Raw genomic sequence first — 21,584 nt, forward strand, 5'->3', positions numbered from 1 at the left:
CTTTGCTCTTGGTCTTGGATACTGGTTCCATGCAAACATCGTAACAGACTGAAAGCCTTAACCTGACCCTATAAGCTTTGCCGGCTACTTCAATTGATTGTTCGTTATTACAGCAACGAATTCTTCTCGGTCTGAAGCACATCAGCCTCGTCGTCCATCTAAGCAAAGGCAGGCGTACCTTTTAGATGGGGAAATGTGATCGTTATTGGCCCCGTTTTATGCTCTCTATTTTGATTCTTGGCTGCCCCTGATGCGATCTTTGTCATGTTGAGGACCATCCCCCGTGAATAGCTGCTTGGGGGGAAGCTGACCAGGTTTCCGGCTCTGGATGGCTCACATGGTGGTATGGTCATTGTGAGCCACCTGTCCGTTATACGGTCGCTCCAACGTGAAGCAAGACGAATGGTATTTCCATCGCGCCATAGCTGGACTTGTGAGTCTCCTTTCACTGATTTTCTAGGACCGAGGACCAGTAGCTTTTCTTTAGTCGTGAGGGATGTGGCTCCCCTGGAGAAGACCAGCTTGTATGTTGATGCAAGCGAGGACATGAATGCCATCAGCACAGGCTCTTCGCTAAACTCCACTGTCATGTCCCTGAACTCTTTTTCGCAGTGAGAAAAATATACTCGGCCATCAGCCCGATATAGCTGGTCAACGTGTGATGATATGTAAGTGGCGAATAATGCACGGGGAAATCTCACACGGAGATTAGAATGGTCGTACAGGTAGTCCATATCCCTGAAGAGATAATGTAGACTGCACTGCTTCCATTCCGCACGAGTGCGACATATCATCACCGCCTTATAACGTTTCTCATCGGGCGCAATGTCAGCAACTTCGTAGACCTGCCCCGAGCTTTTGGCCTGAGACCAGGTGAAGGCGGGCTTCTGGCTTAGACCCAGAACAGCCCTTTCCAGTTTATCCGCAGCCTCCTGTGAGCGAAATTTGATACCAAGGCCTATGTTTGGATTGCTGCCGTCATAGACGTAAGTGAAAAGTGGATGGTAGTTCCCGTCTGTTTTGCTGGACCTCTCCTGACCAGTGTCTGACCATTTCAGCAAGATGAATCCAGAAGCCGCCGTACGGCTGACTTGTACATGGCTCAGAGGCATGAAGAACTCGGTAGCCTGTCCTGGCTTGTCAGCTATTGAAGAACTGATGACCATGCGTCGGATAGAGCGCCACGCCTCGCCAAAAGACCTTTCCAAGATGCGCACTTCGCAGGATCTGTGTACTGTGGGAGGACTAGTTGACACCATGCTAGGCATCCTCAACTGCTCAACTGATTCGGCCGGAATTTTGAAAATAACTTTTTCTGTGAACTGGTCGGAATCAAGTGGCTCCCGTATCTGGACGGCATCGAAGTACGCTTTGGGCATGCTGATCACTTGCATGATATCTGACATGTATTGAAATGAAATAGACAAAGTCATTGCGTCAAACTTCAGGGTCAGGGGTTCTGTTGGCTTTGGCACGGATAGATTGGTGAGTGATGCATTTGATACCTGGATCAGCTGAGCTAGATCCCCTGGTGCCACTGTAGAAGATTTAGCTTTGTCATGTATAGCCATCCAAGCCATATGTATAGACACTTACAGTCTCGCTGTAGACAAAATGTTCCGTATTGGTTGCAGAGGCTTATTTTGGGCTCGCTTTCACCATACTTTGTAGACAAAAGTAGCATGTACGGAGCGCCTCTGGATCGCATACGGAGCTTCTTAGCCCCGATCCCTGCATTCACGAAAGTGCGGAAAAGAACCTGCTCATCCTCTTTACCAGCATCCTCCAGTTCTACTGTAATATAGCAGAAGTTTCCTGGTTTAGCCGGTTGGCCATCCTTCCCAATCATCTCTTCGGGCTGTATAGGTTCCCAGAAGTCGAGGTTTTGCGAATGGATCGCAGCGTAATTGGGAACATCCACGGCGCTAAATTGTCCGAAGTCCTCTTTGAGACCCTTTGAATTGCTTAGCCTGAACAAAGTAAGATGTCTGTTGGTTGGCTTACGTCTGATAGATCTGAGATCATTTTTCTGATTTCATCCTCCAAAAGCAGCTGTGGGTTGTCACAATTCAAGACTATGTCATATAGAATATATGACGCTTTCAGAAGGTCCACATATGCCTGGTGACTCGAGTTACATGACAGTGCAGACGGGCTCACGCTTCCTCTGGTGCTTGAAATTGTTGATCTCTCGCTATTCGCAAGGGCTGTCCTGGCCTTTACCATACATAAGCAGCTGTCACGAGGGAAAGGCTAAATGGGTATGTATATAGTATACCTTCAGAAGCCACCACACAGCAACTAACAGCCAGCATCTCGCAGTGAGTTGCTGGGCCCGCTCTTCCTTGTGGGCTATATGATCAAAACTTGCGAGGAGTTCTGCATCAGGCTGATGCATCTTATCACGTGGTTCACACCGCAGCGATCGAAACAGCTGCTCTCGTAGTTGCCGTCGGTGGAGTTCTTGTATTGCATCAGCTCCTGAATGGCCAGGGCTACCCCACGGCGTTGACTCGCCTGGTTTTATTGAGGTTGACCGTTAAATTCGCCCTTGATGTTGGATAGCTGAGAATCCAGATCCTGGTCCACGAGACCAAACCACTTCTTTCTCCGTCGAAAAGACCTCTGGTACAATTGATTGCGAAGGGCTGTACGTCGAAGTAGCTGGACTAGTAGGTGAGGTGTACGTAGTAGCCGTGAAACTAGACGTGTCTGAGTGCCCCGACACAACGGATTCGGAGGAAGCCGAGACATGAGAGGGGTCTTCTGGCGGACATGCAGATTGTGGAGCGGCGGGATTTGACCTGCTTGGTTGCGTCCCTTCTAGCTCCGCCAGGATGAAGACATTCTGCTGGCGAGGCGTAGATACTGATATCGAAATCGGCGAGACGTCGTCATGTGCCTGCCAAGATGCCGGAGTTGGGGGAGGTATATCCTTTGCCGAATCCTTCGTCGCTGAACTTTCACTTCTTTCTATAGAAGGCCTAAATAGTGAGATAGAGTCAATAGTTTGGCTAGTTATGAAAGCTCACTTGGTGAGAGAGCCGACACATACACCCAAATGGCATGTATGAGCCACGATCTTAGACTTAAGATCGTCAATAAATGCCTGCTGTGTCATCCAATCTATGGACTGCCATAGCTGTCTCCCATTCTCAAACCCTAGATTTCGGTACATGTCGACCACCTCCTTCAGCTGCTGCAAGGTCCCTGAGCACGCATTCAGGCACCGATGGAGGGTATGCTTGCATTCCTCATCTGACTCTGAAAGCTCGATCTTGCTGGAGCTGACATCATCTTTCAGGGTCTGAAACACGCTATGCAGGGATTCCAGGCTCGCCACAAGCTGATTGAAGCCGTCAGGGGCATCTCCGGAGATAGAATTGCATGTAAGATATAGGTCGCGTGCCAGTTTGGTAAGTTCCGGAATATCCGCCGCTTCGAAGATGGAAGCCATCTCTCTTTTCACCAATTCAGTAAGCTATGATGTATTACCTGTGTCAATGATACAAATAGAAGGAATAGGAAGTTGCCGGAAATGTCAGTTGACGAGTGTTTCACGAGTAGGCAGCAACTGCAAAACGCTGGTGTCAAAGCCAGAGGCTGGTGGAGACGAAGGGCGCAGCACGTAGCCAGTGTCTCAGATCGATAGCTCGGCATACGTATCTTATAAACATACAACTAGGCGTGAAAGCCACGAGACGAACTTTGAAGGAAGGATGGCGCAAATGGGGGGCTTCATGTGACTCTTTCCTATACTGCGGATGGCGCGAAGTTCTAGTGTACCAACAGAACCCCCGGTTCTTGGGTAGGGCTTGATAGTGTTCTCGTGTAGAGAGAGCATCGGAAATGCAACCGATGGGCAAGATCACTACGAGGCGCAGCATGAAGTAGGACAGCAGGGATTGTCATTGCAGAGCTAGGGTACGAGGTAATAGAGTTTGGGCCAAGTGCGAATCACAGTGTCAGGAAGTGATAGCTCCGAGGCGATTCAACGCTCTAGATTCGTTTTCAGCGACAGGTGGTTGGCTGACGTACGGTGTGGTTCCTTTCAGTTTGCCCAGGAGCAACAAAGAGCGGAGTCGCCATACCCCGGACCATTGCACTGGGGTCAAGTTGGTCAAATCGAACGATCATGCATAGGGTCATAATCGCGGGATGCTGTGAGCAGCAATCAAGAAGGCTGTATAGCATTAAACTCCATATCTAGATGAACTTGATGAACCTTCTTGTCGGATCCGAGAGCATCGGCTCCGTGACGGACAGTCATGCCATCAGGAAGGGAACAACATCCATGGGCAGATCATCAACCGCTGGTGCGTGCGGAGTCTATCTAGCGTTAGCGCATAGTTCCTTCCTTTCATCGTCCGGATCCAGTCAAGACAACAGCCGCTCGTATCTGCCAATTACGGAACTGTACTTCCCTCCCTCCGCAAAGAGTATTTCGACAAGTACCATCAATGAAGATGAACACGACCAGGCCAAATGAAAGAATGAACAAGAAGGAGAAGTGTGAGTCAAGCTGAAAGAAAGCAAACAAACCCAACAAAGAAAGCGGTGGGTCATGCCGACCCAAATGGGTATAGTTTCAGGGTGCCTCAGGCGATGACGGAAATCCACGCGTTTCAGGGGTTCAAAAATAGCTTCTCCGTCAACAATAAATAGCATCATCTGTCTTTGATATACTACTTTTGCTTTTGTTGCTCATTGTCAGGTCACGCTGAGAGCGAGTGTCGATCACTATGGCATTTATAACATCGCTCGAGCCCCTTTGGGCAGCTTCGAGCCTCCAATTTGAGAACGCCTTTCAATTCATCAAATCCTTCACCGGTAACCAAACCGACATTCCTAAGACAACCGAGAAAATACTAGAAAGCCAGATTGGCTGGTCCAATCCTCCCGAACCATCCAACATGCCATTCAACATCGACCTTCAAATGGTCTTCTCGCTCTTCTACTTCCTCGTCATCTTCCTAATTCCTTTCTTCCTTACCAACTACCTCCTCCCTGCCTCGAGTCACTCCCGACGCGATCGCTGGCTGTTCGGATGGCACCTCTTCGATGCCCTCGTCCACTTCGGTATGGAAGGTCTCTTCCTCTTCCATTGCTTCTTCAGCTACGCCCCTATCTCCCCTAGCGAGAGCCGCGACCCCGTCTTCCTCGGCGATAAAGACCACGTCTACGGCGCCACATACTCCAACTCACCGACTGCCAAACTGTGGCATGAATATGCTCTAGCAGACCACCGCTGGGGTGGTGCCGATCCTACCATCATCTCGATTGAGCTCATCACTGTGATCTTCGGCGGTATCACCGCCTCCTTGATCAGCTATTGGGTCTATCAGGCTGCTGGCCGGCAGTCGAGGGAGAAAGAAGCGATCAAGGCAAAGATGTGGTTCATGATGATTGTGTTGGCAACAGCCGAGATCTACGGAGGCTTCATGACCTTCCTGCCGGAGATGTTGACTGGCAACACAGCGTTGGCTACCGATAGCTTCCTGTATTTCGTGCTGTATATTGTTATCTTCAACGGCCTCTGGGTCGTTGTCCCCGGTTGGATACTGTGGGAGGCATGGAAGGAGTTTACCGGCTCCTCCACCGTCATTAAGAGGCAGCGGGACAACTGCTCCCCCAGACACAAGCTTGGAAGGTGACTAGATGAACAGAATGTTCGAACGGACGATATGTCCACACGGAGGCAGCCCCATTACATGTGAGAACATACTCTCGGGGCTGCATGGAGGATTACGATACCCTGTTCTTTGCGTGACATGACCTAACGGGGATGCATAAGCGCTTGTTTGTTTTTTGGTATAATTTTTGACTATATATTTTGGTTATGATTGTTTGACACTTATTAGCTCCTGATTAATGTTCATTGCATACATCATCACATCAACCGTACCATATCTGATCTGATCTCTTCTTATCCCATCTTATCTTGGTGACACAACCACCTGGTAACCCCACAAACAGTGACGCATAAACAGCTCAATCTAGACCACACAACCATCCATAACCAATGAAAGCCCAGAGTTGATCGAGATGTCAAACAATCGCGAAAATCCACTCTTGAGGGGCCAGTCAATAGCTGTATGCGCCGGAGACGCGTCGACGTGAACTGCCGAGTTAATCTAATCTATGACTCACCTGGATCATTACAAGTGAATGACAGCATCCAGCTGGGCTAGAATAGGTACTTACCGTGTTATATAGCCCAGCCTATGCAGTCTCACAAGCACGCATATGGCTCACACAGAGCGAACAAGTAATAATGTAATAGGCATTAACACGAGGGAACACCAATCTACCCAAACTACAAACTGAACAGATTCCAAATCGGCCCCATAGCCAACAAATCCTCCATACTAACATCAGGCACCACTCCATCCACAACAGTCCCCGGCCCACTTGTAGACGACGCCGCCATCTGGACCTGCTCCTGATTCCACCTCCACTTATCCATAGTAGCGCAGCGCGCCTGATGCGCCTCCTTCCACATGACCGTCCTGGCTTTAATATGCGTGAAAATAGGCGGAACATAGAGATTCTCAGCCGTCGCCTGCGCAACAGTTTCATCGACTTTCAGAGAGAACATGTCGACTGTGTCTTCGAAGCTTATTGTCTGCCGGGCCCACTCTCGGTCCCAGCAGCCTGTGGGGTCGTTGTGGACGAGTAGTCGAGACAGGATGGCGAGGCCGTGGCCGACTTGCGTCCAGCAGGTGTATGGGAGTTGGAGGTAGAGGATGGGTGGGATGGAGAGGAGGGTGTCGAATAGGGATCGTGCGGCGTTGAGGCAAGCGCAGAGAATGTCGATTTGGGTGATAGGGTAGTTGTTGAAGGTTGTGTCTTCGAAGTCGCGCTCTAGGGCTATGCGGTATAGGAGCATCTCAAGGGTGTGGTAGTGCATGTTGAGGATTACTGTGGTGTTTGTTAGGTCCGAGGGGGGTTGGGTTAGGTTAGTTGGGGGGACGTACAAGATTGAGTGAATTCGCCTGAATATGAACCCTTGAGTTGCTGGATTTCCTTCTGTAACCAGCGTATTGCCATAGCTTTGGGTGCTAGGCCTGTAGGGGTGTCCTTTTCGTGGTACTGGACGGCGCGATATATTTTCTCGCCCATGTGGGCTATGCGGACTAGCTGCAGGAGGTACGGGTCGGTTTCACATTCGGCTGCTTCTTGAATTCTGCGGCAGCAGTCGTCTGTGTATGTTGTGTATTCCATGGGTTCCTTTTCTCCCAGGCAAAGTGATAACCTGTTACTGTTAGCGTTGAATGAGGCTGTCTTGATGCCGTGGCTCACATATTGACCACATAGTAGCATCCAAGGTAAGCTCTCAGCTCCTCTAAGGTGCGGGAATTGCGCATGCGTTCGTCATATTTAAAGACCCGGAGGTAGGAGAATACCGTGCCCGGAGTACACAACTTATTTTCCCGATGAAAGTCGAGGTTAATCACCTGCGCCTCCAGAATATGGAGATAGTTGTTGATCATCGTCGCACGCGGCGCAGGCACCATGGTCTGTGTCCTGATAATGTGTGAGAGGGTTAGATATCAGACGCTGCATGTAGGTGCTCTCACCAGCCAAGGTACGCGAGGAATCCTTGAAGTAGATCCAAGCTATGCTCCCCGTTAGCTAGCATATGCTCCATCCAGTAATCTCTGGCTTTGATTGAATGAGCCACCTGTGCAGATCCATCTTGGCAAACAACCGCCGGAATAACCAAGTTTAGGAATGGCTTGATGGTGCGTAAGTCGTCAAGACCTATACGAGGCGAGCGTACCACAAACGGAAGGAACTTTGTGATACGCTCATTGAAGTCTGCAAGCATTTTTTCCACATCCTCATCCAGTACAGGAGGAATGACCAGAGAATGGTCTGTGGCAGAAAATGGACTAGCATTGCTGCCACCGATGCTTTCTATGTACCGTTGCGAGGCTGTGAGCAGTGAAGTCACATTATCGAGCTTCTTCTCTAGTCGACCGACGTCACTACTGTACGGACTAGTCAGTAGCCATTAGTATCATTTCAAGCGCACGCGCAAACACATACGACACATTACGCCGCTTTCCCGTGTGCGGCTTCGAAGCCTGCCTGGTACATTCTTTCCCCAGACGATGACATCTGGCTCCGTCGTTAGTGCTTATCCTTTGGTCGGGTGGCCTCGTCCGTCTCTACCTTTGGCAAGCATCGGTCGGACCGGGGTCGCAGCGGACCTTGGCTTTGGAACAGGGTCTGCAGGCCTTAAGATGTCGAGCGTCAGGAGTGGACATGTCGGTCGGGAACGGGACAGAATGGAGGCATGGTTGTGAGTTGGAGATGTGCAGGGAGTGAGATGGTGGTGGTGCCGGTCGGCATAAGCGGCATCCCGCGTCCGTGTCGGCATTCTTTAGCACCGATTGTATAGATGTCAGATACAATAAACTTTACCTGCAATGTGTCAAGGTATAAATGAAGATTGGACGCCCTTTCCTTTTTCGATAACCAAGAAGAACATATCTAACATTCTCGAAGACTCCATTCCAACAACATAATGACCGTGACAGACGATTGCACCCAGCGCTACCCAGAAACCGGCATATCAGTTCTGATAGTCGGAGCCGGGGTCGCAGGACTAATGGCTGCTCTCGAATGTTGGCGCAATGGACACGACGTTCGTATCGTCGAACGATCTCCCGAAGAAGTCACTACAGGCAGGCCAGCCATCGTTCTGATCGACACAATTGAACACATCGCAGCTAACAAACCTACCAGGTGACTCGTTCACAATCGGCCCCAGTGCAACACGCGCATTCAAACATTGGCCCAAACTAGCCGAAGAGAACGAAAAGATTGCATTCGTACCTCATCTTGCTTTCTACACTTTGAGCGGTGATCGTGTAACAGAGCCGAATCATGTTGAATACAGGAAGGACAAGGGTTCCAAAAAGGTACCAGGGCAAATCACCCGCCATTGGAGACCCCAACTTCACGACATGCTTCTCAGGCAGCTCTACGTCATCGGTATCAGCGTCGAATATGGCTGCAGAGCGGTGGAATATTTCGAGATAAGTCATACTGGGCGTGCAGGTATAATACTGGCAAATAGCGAACGGCTAGAAGCAGACGTCGTCATTGCTGCCGATGGGTTGAGAAGTCATTCGACCAAAGTGACACTGGGGCAGGAGATTCGGGCACGACCAACCGGACAAGCTCTTTATCGGACAGCCTTTCCGGTCGAGATAGCCATGAATGATCCGATGGTTCGAGAGCGATTTCCGGTCGTAGGTGAAAAAGAAGGACCGATTGAATTCTGGGCTGGGTATGACTATACCTCCACAAGTTATCTATCTCCGTCATGAATAATACATACTAATGGAAAAAAGCGAGCACTACCATTTCCTCGTCATCAGGACATCCGATACTATGTCCTGGACTTTATCGCACAAAGTGAGTCAACCAGACATTTTGCCCTAACAACACACCAATATAGTATCCCTGCCCTTTGATCTAACATCGCAAATAATTTTAGGACTACGAAAGCGCCACCGAATCCTGGTCCCACCAATCCGACCCCGAAGACGTCCTCAAAATAACCTCAACTATCCCGGACTGGCCAGAAGTAGCAGATCGGCTGATCCGTCTCACGCCCAAAGACAGACTCCTTCACTTCCGCGTTATGTGGAGAGATCCCCAACCCACCTGGGTATCGCCAGCAGGCCGTATCGTACAGATTGGAGACGCCGCACACACATACATCCCAGCGTCAGGCAACGGCGCAACACAGGGAATTGAAGATGCAGTCTCGCTAGCTACATGCTTACGAATGGCAGGAGGAACAGAGCAGGTTCCGTGGGCGTTGAGGATCCATAATCGGCTACGGTATAACCATTGCTACCCCTCTCAGTGAACGATTTCTTACTGACAATTAATCTAATCCACCAGCTTCATCCGGGTCTCCTGTCTCCAAAAGCTAGGCCTCATCAATCTCAAAAGCTACTCCGAAAAGCCCAAGAAAGACAACTTCACACCAAAGGGGCTCCAGTATCTAACAGCGGAGTGGATCTGGGGTCATGAGCCGGAGACATATGCCGAGGAGAACTACAACAAGGTACTGGATCATTTGCAGCGGGGCACGCCGTTCCAGGATACAAATATACCCCGCGGTCATGTGTACCGAGACTGGACTATCGATGAGATGTTGGAGATGCAGGAGAGGGGAGAGGAGATTGAGTTGGATGGGGAGTGGGAGTAGATCATTACCAATGTGTTTGACTTGCTGTCTATAGTCTTGTGTTTATACGTAGTATATGCTACCTAATAATTAAAAATGCATTAACTGGATTTTGATGTTGTGCAAGAACCATGCTAACGACGAATATAGAATAAATGCAAATGGGAATCATATACAACTCTCAACCAAAACACAACATCATATATACAGGTAGAAAAAAAAGCTATCACTTCCTAGCAAACCGACACCTTTGATAGTCTACCACCGGCGGTACTACCCACATCGTTAGCATAAGAGCAAGAAAAAATCGGCATGTGCCATATCTAACATACCTCAGGGGGTCCCGGAGGGGGAGGAGGACCAGGAGGACCAGGACGGTCCCAAGGCCCCGGGGGGCCAGGAGGAGGGGGGCCACCATGAGGGCCACCAGGGCGATCCCAGGGATCCCTAGGACCCGGAGGAGGGGGAGGAGGGCCTGGCGGGGGAGGAGGGCCAGGAGGGCCGCCAGGACGGTCCCAGGGATCTCTCGGTCCCGGAGGAGGAGGAGGGCCGGGAGGACCAGCGGGACGACCCCAGGGGTCTCTTTGATCAGGAGGAGGACCATGAGGGCCAGGAGGGCCGGGAGGAGGAGGACGGGCCCAGGGGTCTCTGGGATCATGAGGAGGGCCGTGAGGGCCGGGAGGGCCAGGTGGTGGTGGTGGGCCACCAGGACGGTCCCAGGGCCCGGGGCCTGGAGGGGGCCCCTGGGGACCGGGAGGAGGAGGGGGATTATGATGGTGATGGTGTGAGAAAAGTCCCATTGTGAACAGGTTGTGAGGATGGATGTGAATGCTGTCTAAGGATGGAGAAGGTTGTTAAGGTCTTAAATAACCACGTTGCTTGAGGCTTGGGCGGCGGAGTGGGGAGAGGGGCCACACTAGGCAACGCCTTTCTTTAAGCAGATGTGGGACGGTGAATTCTCCGTGGTAATTACAGCATGGATGATATCGTTGGAGTGTGTATGGGGCTCTTATGTGGCTGGGTTGCTAACTAAAGAGTACTATGGGTATGAGACGGCGGTTCTACATTCAACCAACTCTTCCGTTCTCCTCCGCGTTTAACATTGTGTCCCCATAACTCGAATTATTAGGGGGAAAGAAATATAAACAATGTTGCCTATCAGGGGCTGTCAAACAAGTCGAATCCATGGGTTAGACTGGGGAATATTATTGAGACGAAGGGGGGGCGTCTAATACCAGGTTTAGGGTTTGCAGTCTCCATATTTTTGGTACGTTGGTTCCTGACAAGCCGCGCTGTGGAAGGGCCTGCTCATTTGAACTGTGGATGATGTTGATCACTAAATTGGACAAATGGCCATGATTTAGAATACATCTTTCAGTCCACATCATTCGAGATTAACTCTCAATTACTCATGCCTGATATCATTCCGATTTCCGAAGCAAGAAGTGGCCACAGGTCGGGATCGGTCGACGTTCCCCATAAGAGCGTTTAGGGCACAATTAGCGCCTCGGAGTGGATCAAAGCATACGTATGGCCCCCCACTATCGCCTCAGCCTTGGGAAGGTTGAAGTACATAATCAGTTTATTCTACTGTTGTTCGAGAAGACATGCTAGAGGCTAAGCCACATCATCGTTTGGGGAGACAGCTCGCTGACGTGTTGCTTATCTGTTCCGCATACATGCAGGTGTCAACCCACAAAGATAGCCACATTGCTGGGCTGAACATATATCAATGGTACCGAGAAGTAGGAGTTTGAAAGCTTCCGGGTATAGTTTTATCCGTTTGGCTTCGCCTCAAACACGAGGCATTGTGTTTATCGGATTTCTCTAGTGAAGTTTGGCAGGAGTTCACGGTACTGGTTAAGGGGGAGGAGCAACCCCTGTGAACGGGTCTACCAAGACTACCCGTGCATTAAACTCCGAGTGTTAAGCTACAATCTAACGAGTCTCAACGCCGAGCATAATGTCCACAAGAGCACTAATTCGGAAATATGAGGTGTCTGTCAGTGATAAGGAGCTCTCAGAGCGTCCTGCTAACATTCCTTAGATCCGGAACAATTGATATCTATGTACATGCATCTTATTCCTCGTCTTCTTCGTCGCTCACTTCTTCACCGGCTTCAATAGCCTCCTGTCTCCTCTTCGCCGCAAGTTCCCTCTTCCTTTCTAGCAGCTTCTTCAATCTCTTAGCCGTACTGAATAATCCATTCGTGGCGGATCCACAGGCTGCACAGCTTGGATCCTTCCTGTACCGTTGCAAAGCACACTGCTCGCAGAAGTAGTGGCCACATTTCGTGACAATAGGCTCCCTGTATGGTCCTTTGCAGATGAAACAAGCAAATGGAATGTCTTCCAGCATAGCTTCTTCATCATCGTCCTTGTTCTCCGTCGTTGTCCGGTCGGCACTCGCGACCACGGTTCCCTTCAATTGTTTGCCCTTGGTGACGGTCTCCCACTCTCGATCAAGTTCCCATCCTTGTTTGTAGTCGCTTCGATCGTGGAGGAATTTACTATACAAGAATTGTTAGCGTATGTTTCAAGAAGAGAGGGTACCCCCTATCAGGTGGCAAATATGTCTGTCGAGGGTAAAGGAAGACACTTACCAATTATCACCGAAACCACAGAACCCAGTCTGCTTGTAATCCTTGCACACATCTGGAGAATAATCTGTCACCGTTATGGTACGGATATTCGTCGCCGCCTTGATCGGTCCAAATGATCTGTTGGGCGCATTCGGATTCTTCTTGATGAATGATGTCTGGTTCGCCAGTCCCTTATATGTGCCATCCGGCATCTGCGGCTCACTCGAAGTAGCTTGAGTTTTAGACGAACGCGCATCCTTAGAATCCTCGTCGAACCAGTCGACATGCTTTGTGGCGTCGTTTGTATCCGCGAGCTGGACTTTGCCATCACCGGTGGCGGTGGTCGCAGGTTCCCGATCGACAGGCTTGGTTGTGGCGGATGAAGCAGAAACTATCCCAGCACCCTTGTTCTTTCTGCGCTTTATCCTGTGACCCGATTCATCTTCAGAGGAGGAAAAGTCGGAAGAATCGTCGTCTTGCGATACGGGAGGCGGTGCAGGTCTTTTGCGGATGTTCTGACTGGCCTTTGCGCCACGCTTTTTGAAAGTGACAACCGGGGGTTGAGGGTCTGCAGCCGCAGCTGCGGCTGTCTCGTTTGCTGTCTCAGCCATTGCGATATGAGCGACGGGTCTGCGACGGGGATCTGTGAGTTGATGCGAGACGAGAAATGACCAAGGACATCAAGGACGCGATAAACGTTGATGCGCCCTGATCATGTGATGATAAGATAGAGTTATTCCTCACGTGATTATAGATCTGCTGATGTCATCATCGAAGACGCGCGAAACTTCCTAAGTAAGTTAACTTCTACAATATGGATGTACACCGATGACCAAATCCCGCTAATACAGGGTTTGCCTGGTGAGCGCCTTCAGCAGAGTTTGTGTGCAGCGTCATGGCGCAGATGCGTCAGCCTTGTGCTGCGCCACGGCAGGTGCCACCGAACTGGTGGTGTTTCCAGCATAAACTTGACGAACGCCGGTTGATTGGAATTGCAGATGACAGCAAGTTTCTCCGAGGGAATGCTTATGACAGTTGCCTAATTGACTGCGATCATCATGACCCTGTTCTCAATGACAGTCAAGCAGAATGAGAAAAAGTATAAGGACCAAAACGGCAGCCATATTAAAAGGTTTTGCTCGATCGCGGGATCGAACCGAGGATCCCGTGGGTTGTAGCCTTAACCACTGGACCAATCGAGCACAACCAAGGGAAATCGATGTTACTGCCGCCTGCCCGACCATAGCACTCAGTCCAGTATGAGTAGCCCATATCAAACCAGGGTAGTCCCTGCCTGCTTGAGATGACTTGGTGGATCCTGCTAAACTCTTCCGATCCCACGGTTCCTTCCAAACTGGGGATCTTCAAGAGGCGGTGCTCATCATGACTTCGCTCCGCCTCTGTTCGCGGAATAAATACCCTGGCCCTCTTCTCTCCCTGAAGCTTCTTCTTCCTTCTTAATAACAGATAGATTCTCCTCTATTCCTATACCATCATGTATCCCCATCAGAACCGTATGTGATGCCCCACAATTGTCCCCGCGTTCCTGCATCATGCTGATCAAGCGCTTCATCACAGGCCCTCCGTATCCTCAATTCACTGGCCCGCCGCAGGGCTACGGTCAACAACAGAACCCATCACCATTTCCTCCTCAAAACCAGCACCACATGGCTTCTCCGCCTTATCCGAACCAGCCTGGCTACCCTCCCTACGGCGCTCCACATCCTAATCAGCCTCCATATCCTCATACTCCACAAGGTGCTCCTCCAGGTCGACCAGAGATGTACCACGGGGGTCCACAAGGATATTCGCAAGGCTTGCCTCCTCCACAGGGCGCTCCTCATGGGCCTCCACTAGGCATGCCTCATGGATCGTTCGGTGCGGCACCTCCCTTGCCGCCACACCCTCAATCTTATCCCCCGCTTGCGTCCGTGCCATCATTGGGCTACGTTCGAGGTCAGCAAGCAAACGGGGACTTCCGACCCCAAGCCGATCAGCTCCGTCGCGCAATGAAAGGCTTCGGGACAGACGAGAAGACCCTGATTCAGGTCCTCGCCAAGCTAGACCCTCTCCAAATGGCCGCCGTACGATCCACCTACACACACCACGTCCGTCGAGATCTCTACAAGGATGTCAAAGGCGAGACAAGCGGCTACTTTCGTCGGGGTCTCCTCGCTATCATTGATGGCCCGTTGCAGTACGATGTGGCCTGCGCCAGGGAAGCTGTCGAAGGCATTGGGACGAAGGAATGGCTTCTCAACGACATCCTTCTATCACGGTCTAATGCTGATATGAACGCCATAAAGGCCGCTTATCACCAGACATACCACCGCGCTCTCGAAAAGGACGTTGAAGGTGACTTGTCATTCAAAACCCGGAACTTGTTTACCCTGGTACTTCGCGCCACTCGACACGAGGAATCCGCCCCATTAGACCCGCAACTCATCGAAGCCGAAGCCAAGTCCCTTCACCAAGCAACGGCGGCGCGCATGGTCAACAACGTTGATGAAGTATGTGGTATCATAGCCAGGGCCTCGGATAACGAGCTCCGTGCCCTCAATCATGCATTCTATACCCGTTACAACATTCAGTTGACCAAGCATATCGAGAAAGAGTTTTCCGGGCACATGAAGGATGCACTGCTGCATATGCTCGGGGCTGCATTGGATCCGGCCATGCACGACGCTGAGCAGCTCGAAGACTGCATGAAGGGAATGGGAACCAAGGACGAGAAATTGGTGACAAGAGTGGTCCGCCTGCACTGGGCACCTGGGCATCTGGACCAGGTGAAACGGGCATATCGCCATCGGTTCCAGAAAGACCTTATCGAGCGGGTCAGGGGGGAGACCAGCGGTGATTACCAGCGATTGATGGTTGCTTTATTGCAGTAGCCGTACTTGCTATCGCTTTCTTAATGCTTACTCGACGAAAACAGCCATGACTTACGACTGGGCAGGGTATGGTATGGTGCGGCTGGGTCTGTTTCTGCATTATCCTTATGGGCGATGATAGACTGGGCTGGATGGCTATTTTTCATTGCCTTTATTTAGTTGACTGAAGAATTGCGATGATTATCATCAACGCGGGTTAATCCTATCTAGCTAGTTCTTTCGATCAATGAGACCATCAAGATTGTTTCCAATCTGTGAATCTACCCTATCATCAATCCTCATATTAAATCTGTATTCAAGAATTCAAACAGGAAAGATGGAAGAAAATGAGTAATATGCCAAACACAAACCTCCCAGATAAAACAGATAGATACATACATCCAAGCCAATGCATCTACTCAGAGCATACATAAAAGCACATTTACTAGCTCAGAAACCAATCCTCAAGCATTGACCTATTCGTTCATTCATTCATTCATTGATCATAAGTAGAGTAACAACAACAACATATACTACATACAAAACATAAGTCATGAAAACATATCATCATCATCAGTCAGTGAACCCCGTAACAAATCACGCAGCAAAAGAGAAAGAAAAAAAAAAAAAAAAAAAAAAAAAAAAAAAAAAAAAAAAAAAAAAAAAAAAAAAAAAAAAAAAAAAAAGACAAAAATCAATCAACAGCATAAACGAAACCGGAACTGCCACCATCATAATCATCTCAATCGATTAAACCACCTCCCCCGCAACAAACACATGCGCCCCCGGAAACAACCCCGTCAATCCCGCATAACACCCCCAATACCAATCATCATTGATATTCTCTGCTTCGGTGATTTCCGCTCCGCGCGGGAACATCAGTTCGTCTTTGACTCCGTCTTCGGGGTACCATGACCACAGGGCATGGACGACTAAGCCGACGCCGCCGTCGGGTGGGTAGCGGCGGGTGCCGGTCGTGTTCATCGTATTGTTGGTAGTGGTGGTGGGGGATGAGATTTGTGAGGATATAGCTGGGCTGGATATAGTGAATGGGGAAGAGGTGGGGATGGTGGGTGTGCTTGGTTCTGAGGAGCGGTCACGATCACGATCACCGATAGTCCAAGGTCTGATCCGAGAGGCCTTTTTGCGGCGCTCAGAGCCCTCTTTCCAGCTCCAGTCGCCGGAGCCGACTTCGGGGGAGGCGATGGTGGAGTTGGAAGTGGAGTTGGTGGTAATTGGAGAGGCGGTTAGAGAGGAGGGCTGGATGAGGTGGTCGTCGTTGAGGGCACGGCCGCCTACGAGATCGCGGAGGATGACGCGGCGTTGGCCTTCTTCGTGGTCTTCGAAGCCGATCACCGCCATGCGGTGGCCTTTCAGGCAGCGGCGCCAGCCGTTGTGGCCGTTCTCTTTACGGATTTTGCCGATGGCCACGAGACGGAGGTAGCAGTTGGTGCAGATGTCGTAGTCGCCGTTGTTGCATTGGAGGCAGTGGAAGCGCGGGGTGGAGTCGGGGATGGGGTGCGTGCAGATGTCGCAATTTGTTGCAATGGAGAGGATCTTGTAGGTTTCAAATGATGGGGAGGGCGTGTTGTCAGTTGCGGTTGCGGTTGGAGTTGAGTTGCTGTCGGGTGGTATGCGGCAGATGGGAAGGAGGGCATGGGTGCAGCATCGTCCTTGGTTCACGCAGCGGTTGCAGAAGCCCCAGTCGCCTTCGTTGCATTGGTCGCACTTCCAGTAGCAGTCGTTCGCTGGGGATTGGCAGCTATCGCAGAAAAAGCCGGTTGTAAGTCTTTGGGCTGGGTCGTCGGTGGTCATAACTCGGCCGTCTCGGTCGGGACGGTAGGCTATGTCTGGTGCCCGACGGTACTTGCACGACTGTAGGATGTGCTGCTGGGAGCTGCTGCGAAGTGGCGAGGGATGGCCACTTGAAGAAGCGATAATACGTTCAAAGTCCGCTTCTGCGGATTTGGCGAAGCCTGCCCATTCGAGACACCCTTCGCCGGTGCGATAGCATCTCAAGCACAGGTGGTATTCGCCACCATTGCATTTGGGACATTTCTTGTGTAAATCATATTGTAGCTTCTCCTTGCCACAACGGTCGCATGAAATAGACGGTTCGCTGAACATGATAGCAGAGCGAGGCGCATTGGACCGAGATGAAGATGGTCGAGATCGCGCCTCTGATCTGCCTGTCCCTCCCACCTCTGCTACCAAGGAACTGCTCGCGGGCACAACCATCCCCGGACTCGCTGGCCAGGAGCCGGTGTGTGTGTTCTGCTCAGGAGCTGCAACCACCCGTGGTGAATCGATGGATAATCTACCAGGAGCTCGTCGGATGGCACGTTCCCTAGCTCCTTCCACCCAGATATTCGGTGTGCTCTGCTCAGATGCCGTGGCACGTCGAGAGCGCGGCGACGAATCCGTTCTGACTCGGACAGCCTGCGAATTCCGGGGACGGTCGGTAACCACGTCACTAGACGATCGCGCTGCAGGCCTCAGCGTGACCTCCGACGAAGAAGCAGGATTCGCAGGCACCGGTGACGTTCGCCGACGGCTGCTTCCCTGATCCGACAACCGCCTCTGATGACCCGGGTTCCCATTTCGTGCCACGAGGGGATCTAGTAGATGCGGTCTCGACACAGGAGGATTCCGGCTAGTCTCATTTGGCGTAGTAGAACTTTCCTGTGGTCTCTGCGTAGAATGCGAGCGAGCCCGAGCCCGTGACGACGTCTGATTCGTCTCCCGCGCCTCCAACCGTTGCTGCGAGCGAGAGCGCAATCTATGCCTCCGACGATACGCATCAGCGATGCGCTCACTAAGCTCCTCTTCCTGCGCCGGACCCAGATTATCGAAGTCGATATCATCCAACAGCCCCTCCTCCAGAATCTGCCGTAGAATCTGATCCTGTATCGTCTCCGTATCCGACAAACTCAACAACGATCGCAAACTAGACTGATGCTCTATGCGTCTATTGCGCTCCGCAGCAGTCTCCCCCTGCCGTCGCCGCGCAGCACGCTCCTCTTCACGTCGTCGTTGTCGCGCCCCATCCACCTCAGCACTCGATTCCGTGCGACGAGTCCGCGACGACTGCCTCGACCGGTGACCAGTAGTAGCACTAGCATTTCTCGCCCGGACCCGACTTTCCTGCAAACTCAATTCCCTTACCTCCTCCAACAGCCTCCGATCCTCATCATCCGACACATCACCCCTCCGATCCGGCGACGACAAAACAGGGAACACCGAATCACCATGTTTGTATCTCTGCGCAATCTCCTCCTTCTCCTCCGCCGACTTATCCCGGTCGGGACTCGCCGCCAGGACCATATCCAGTAACGTAGTAACGGTGGCATTAGGGCGGGTTTCACGGACCACCGCGCGACAGGACGGACAAGTGAAGCGGACGGAAGATGACGACCGGGCGCGGGAGGCTTGTGCAGAGAACCATTCTTTGAGACAGGAGCCGCAGAAGGTGTGCAGGCAGTCGAGGAGGGTGAGAGGCTGGTAGAGCAGATCCGTGCAGATCTGGGGTCGGAGGGGGGAGAGTTAGCCGGTGAACTTTAATAAACTGCACAGAAACAATCCGAGGATGTGTCTTGCTGCTTCTGGTCTGTCTAGCATCTACTGGGAATAATTTCCGGCCAGTTATTTCGCTAGTCGATCAAGGCGAAGCAAGGGACGGTGAGATATTTCGTGGGCGGGGGAGTCGCAGACCGCATTCCGCACATCTTCTCCCTCCCCCACACTACTTTTCTGGATGGATGATGGATGGATTTACTTACCGAGCAGGTGAGTTCTTTCTCCAGGTCCCCTAGACCGGGACCGGGATGGGGGTCGGTCGACATGGGGTATGCTGGTTGGAGAAGAGATGTTGGATAGATTTGTTGGATGTCATAAAGGGAGGAAAGGAAGAGAAAGAGATGAAGAGAAGAGTAAGTAGGAGTAAAAGGTAATTGACAGGGCGAGTAAACAGGCGGTGGTTGGAGAGCGAATCAATCGATCGGGCGTCCCGCGGGTCGATCGCGGCTCGGATCCACTGAAGAGACCAAGTTCATTCATTACCCATACTAGTTAACATTCTACAACACTAAGTTAAGTTATCGCTAAATAATATAACAAGATACACGACTACTCTGCTACTTCACTCAGTCCTTGCCATATCCCTCCTTCTCCCAAAACCAATGATACAGACTCTTCGCACTACCATCATCCTCGACATAATCTCCCACCATCTCCGCCGTTTCGTTCGAATCCGCTAAATCACTGGAAGTCATATCCACCGTCACACCCCCGGCCTGGTGACTCAGGGCTTCTTCCGTGCCACTCCGGGTCCTCTCGGCCAAATCACGAGCACCCTCACGAGCAGCATCAGCAAATTCCTCCGCCTGTTCGCGAGCCCTTTGAAGTAGTTCCTCCGGGGTCGGATACCTCCGAAGCGCAATGAGCAGCAGATAATAACTCTTCACAATAGTCGAATACACCGCATCCTTCGCGAGCATCGTAAACCCATGTGAAAAGAACCCCTTGAGCACCTCCCCAGGTAGTCCAGCATAAAGCGCAGCAACACCCTCAGTGCGCGCAATTGCAGCCACATTACTAACAATCGCCGGCATCAACGACACCCCTTCATCCTCCTTCTTCTGTTCCCCATCAGCTCCCACCGTAATTCGACTCCCCGCAACCTGCGCCCGCGTCTTCGCCATCGAGAATGGATACGTCACCGACGAAGCAATCGACTTGCTAACGGCCGCCAAGAAGAACGTCGCCACAGCAGACGGTCTCTTCTGTCGCTGACTCCTCGGCAACAACGCATACTTTAACACAGCATTCAGAAAGAAAGTAATCGACGGATTCAGCGTGAGTATCAACGAAGCCGAATACCCCGACCAGAACCCCCGTATCCCCTTCTCAGCCCTAATCCGCGCCGCAATCTCCCTCGTACTCCCACCACCAACATCCTTAGCCGTCTGCTTCCTCGCCACAATATTTGCCAACGGCGTCGTAAACAGCTTGGCAAACGCCCCCGCCAAAACACCCACCGCTAACTCATCCAGCACCGGTAAAACCGTATGTTTGCTGCGGCGCGTAGTCCCAAACCGAGCGCGTATCCTCCGCTGACGAAAGAACTCGTATGCAAGGAAGAAGAGAAACGAATCCGCAACGGACTTAATCGTATCCTGCGCTAGACCCGTGTAGAAACTGGCGATTCCTTCCTCGGCGTAGATTTTGCGTGCTGCATCGAGGACGCTGGTGTATTCGTCGGCCGACACTGATTTCTCCGACTCCGTACCCCTTCTCACCTTCTGCGTCTGCAATCGCGCAACGATCAAACTCAACGGATACGTCGCGACGTTCGAGAGCGCGGAGCCGACTGCTCCTGCGACGGCATTGCCCAGCGCTGGAAGTGCGGGCCCGCTGAGAGCGGCGCGCTTCCAGTCGAGGTTCGGTTGGGGTTCTTCGTAGCGGTGGTAGAGCTGGAAGGAATCCTTTCATATCAATATTTTCGTTAGCATTCTTAATATCCCGTCCATCCCCCTGAAGAATAGAAGAATCATTCATGACATCATTCAATGACCTTACCAGCTCCGAATCATACTCCACCTTGTACTCCGACATATTGATTCCACTCGGCCCAAGGAATCTCCAAGTAGATAGTGACTGTGTTTCAGAGAGGATAGACGAGAAATGAGGGGGAGAGAGAGAGAGAGAGAGAGAGAGAGAGAGAGGATGATCTACGAGGAATGTGCAGATTGACGGTTATTTAATCAAGTGACTGACTGGATAGGACAATCAACGCAGGATGGCTAGTGAGAAGATGCATGTCGTGTGCGCATCAGACCACCCAGTCTTGCACATCACCCAAATACTAACTAGTAGGTAGTAGGCAGGCAGGTACAGTGATATATGATATGATGTGATGGG

The 21,584-nt window shown here is 51.3% G+C and overlaps 9 protein-coding genes and 1 pseudogene across 10 annotated transcripts; 3 read left to right on the forward strand and 7 right to left on the reverse strand.

Annotated features, from left to right (window-relative positions):
* Positions 1-158: 158 nt before the first annotated feature.
* Positions 159-3,457, reverse strand: BO85DRAFT_458000 (uncharacterized protein; the record flags this gene model as incomplete). The annotated part of the gene is made up of 6 exons (XM_025661556.1): positions 159-1,537; positions 1,597-1,954; positions 2,005-2,052; positions 2,279-2,517; positions 2,590-2,984; positions 3,033-3,457. 6 exons carry the CDS (start codon positions 3,455-3,457, stop codon positions 159-161), a joined length of 2,844 nt encoding a protein of 947 aa, XP_025517882.1.
* An 814-nt stretch (positions 3,458-4,271) lies between these two features.
* Positions 4,272-5,914, forward strand: BO85DRAFT_447820 (EXPERA domain-containing protein). Its single transcript, XM_025659791.1, has one exon. It carries the CDS (start codon positions 4,743-4,745, stop codon positions 5,652-5,654), a length of 912 nt encoding a protein of 303 aa, XP_025517883.1. The 5' UTR covers positions 4,272-4,742; the 3' UTR covers positions 5,655-5,914.
* Positions 5,915-6,247: 333 nt separating this feature from the next.
* Positions 6,248-8,319, reverse strand: BO85DRAFT_393990 (uncharacterized protein). Its single transcript, XM_025656904.1, has 6 exons — positions 8,179-8,319; positions 8,053-8,124; positions 7,581-7,994; positions 7,303-7,527; positions 6,978-7,255; positions 6,248-6,921 (listed from the first exon to the last, which is right to left on the reverse strand). The coding sequence occupies exons 1-6, from the start codon at positions 8,271-8,273 to the stop codon at positions 6,317-6,319; spliced, it is 1,689 nt and encodes a 562-aa protein (XP_025517884.1). The 5' UTR covers positions 8,274-8,319; the 3' UTR covers positions 6,248-6,316.
* Positions 8,320-8,533: 214 nt separating this feature from the next.
* BO85DRAFT_511074 (FAD-dependent oxidoreductase) lies at positions 8,534-10,337 on the forward strand (the record flags this gene model as incomplete). Its single annotated transcript, XM_025664571.1, has 5 exons — positions 8,534-8,683; positions 8,739-9,301; positions 9,366-9,429; positions 9,512-9,861; positions 9,925-10,337. 5 exons carry the CDS (start codon positions 8,534-8,536, stop codon positions 10,232-10,234), a joined length of 1,437 nt encoding a protein of 478 aa, XP_025517885.1. The 3' UTR covers positions 10,235-10,337.
* BO85DRAFT_476559 (uncharacterized protein) lies at positions 10,319-11,121 on the reverse strand. The gene is made up of 2 exons (XM_025662788.1): positions 10,546-11,121; positions 10,319-10,486 (listed from the first exon to the last, which is right to left on the reverse strand). Exons 1-2 carry the CDS (start codon positions 11,011-11,013, stop codon positions 10,472-10,474), a joined length of 483 nt encoding a protein of 160 aa, XP_025517886.1. The 5' UTR covers positions 11,014-11,121; the 3' UTR covers positions 10,319-10,471.
* A 1,060-nt stretch (positions 11,122-12,181) lies between these two features.
* Positions 12,182-13,625, reverse strand: BO85DRAFT_417640 (U2-type spliceosomal complex subunit CWC24). The gene is made up of 2 exons (XM_025657780.1): positions 12,817-13,625; positions 12,182-12,723 (listed from the first exon to the last, which is right to left on the reverse strand). Exons 1-2 carry the CDS (start codon positions 13,404-13,406, stop codon positions 12,294-12,296), a joined length of 1,020 nt encoding a protein of 339 aa, XP_025517887.1. The 5' UTR covers positions 13,407-13,625; the 3' UTR covers positions 12,182-12,293.
* A 229-nt stretch (positions 13,626-13,854) lies between these two features.
* Positions 13,855-15,957, forward strand: BO85DRAFT_447828 (Annexin). The gene is made up of 2 exons (XM_025659792.1): positions 13,855-14,309; positions 14,374-15,957. The coding sequence occupies exons 1-2, from the start codon at positions 14,291-14,293 to the stop codon at positions 15,684-15,686; spliced, it is 1,332 nt and encodes a 443-aa protein (XP_025517888.1). The 5' UTR covers positions 13,855-14,290; the 3' UTR covers positions 15,687-15,957.
* On the reverse strand, positions 13,932-13,997 carry BO85DRAFT_t100 (annotated as a pseudogene). The gene has a single exon. The product of its transcript is annotated as a tRNA-OTHER (tRNA).
* Positions 15,958-16,360: 403 nt separating the features above from the next.
* BO85DRAFT_447830 (SH3 domain protein) lies at positions 16,361-19,552 on the reverse strand. The gene is made up of 2 exons (XM_025659793.1): positions 19,445-19,552; positions 16,361-19,187 (listed from the first exon to the last, which is right to left on the reverse strand). The coding sequence occupies exons 1-2, from the start codon at positions 19,505-19,507 to the stop codon at positions 16,416-16,418; spliced, it is 2,835 nt and encodes a 944-aa protein (XP_025517889.1). The 5' UTR covers positions 19,508-19,552; the 3' UTR covers positions 16,361-16,415.
* Positions 19,553-19,576: 24 nt separating this feature from the next.
* Positions 19,577-21,416, reverse strand: BO85DRAFT_394003 (putative mitochondrial carrier protein). The gene is made up of 2 exons (XM_025656905.1): positions 21,243-21,416; positions 19,577-21,148 (listed from the first exon to the last, which is right to left on the reverse strand). Exons 1-2 carry the CDS (start codon positions 21,276-21,278, stop codon positions 19,808-19,810), a joined length of 1,377 nt encoding a protein of 458 aa, XP_025517890.1. The 5' UTR covers positions 21,279-21,416; the 3' UTR covers positions 19,577-19,807.
* Between the last annotated feature and the right edge of the window lie 168 nt (positions 21,417-21,584).

This window comes from Aspergillus piperis (genome assembly GCF_003184755.1).
Source record: "Aspergillus piperis CBS 112811 unplaced genomic scaffold BO85scaffold_5, whole genome shotgun sequence".
NCBI classification, from domain to species: domain Eukaryota; kingdom Fungi; phylum Ascomycota; class Eurotiomycetes; order Eurotiales; family Aspergillaceae; genus Aspergillus; species Aspergillus piperis.

Bases quoted from the DNA above. Each gene is read 5' to 3' on its own strand.
- BO85DRAFT_417640 (XM_025657780.1), bottom strand. From the start codon at position 13,406: ATGGCTGAGACAGCAAACGAGACAGCCGCAGCTGCGGCTGCAGACCCT. The intron at 12,724-12,816 runs GTAAGTGTCTTC...ATTCTTGTATAG, and splicing joins TGTGGTTTCGGTGATAATTG to TAAATTCCTCCACGATCGAA.
- BO85DRAFT_394003 (XM_025656905.1), bottom strand. From the start codon at position 21,278: ATGTCGGAGTACAAGGTGGAGTATGATTCGGAGCTG. The intron at 21,149-21,242 runs GTAAGGTCATTG...TTGATATGAAAG, and splicing joins TGGAGTATGATTCGGAGCTG to GATTCCTTCCAGCTCTACCA.
- BO85DRAFT_476559 (XM_025662788.1), bottom strand. From the start codon at position 11,013: ATGGGACTTTTCTCACACCATCACCATCATAATCCCCCTCCTCCTCCC.
- BO85DRAFT_447820 (XM_025659791.1), top strand. From the start codon at position 4,743: ATGGCATTTATAACATCGCTCGAGCCCCTTTGGGCAGCTTCGAGCCTC.
- BO85DRAFT_393990 (XM_025656904.1), bottom strand. From the start codon at position 8,273: ATGTCCACTCCTGACGCTCGACATCTTAAGGCCTGCAGACCCTGTTCC. The intron at 8,125-8,178 runs GTAGAGACGGAC...CGACGGAGCCAG, and splicing joins CCGACCGATGCTTGCCAAAG to ATGTCATCGTCTGGGGAAAG. The intron at 7,256-7,302 runs GTGAGCCACGGC...TAACAGTAACAG, and splicing joins TGCTACTATGTGGTCAATAT to GTTATCACTTTGCCTGGGAG.
- BO85DRAFT_447830 (XM_025659793.1), bottom strand. From the start codon at position 19,507: ATGTCGACCGACCCCCATCCCGGTCCCGGTCTAGGGGACCTGGAGAAA. The intron at 19,188-19,444 runs GTAAGTAAATCC...CTCCGACCCCAG, and splicing joins AGAAAGAACTCACCTGCTCG to ATCTGCACGGATCTGCTCTA.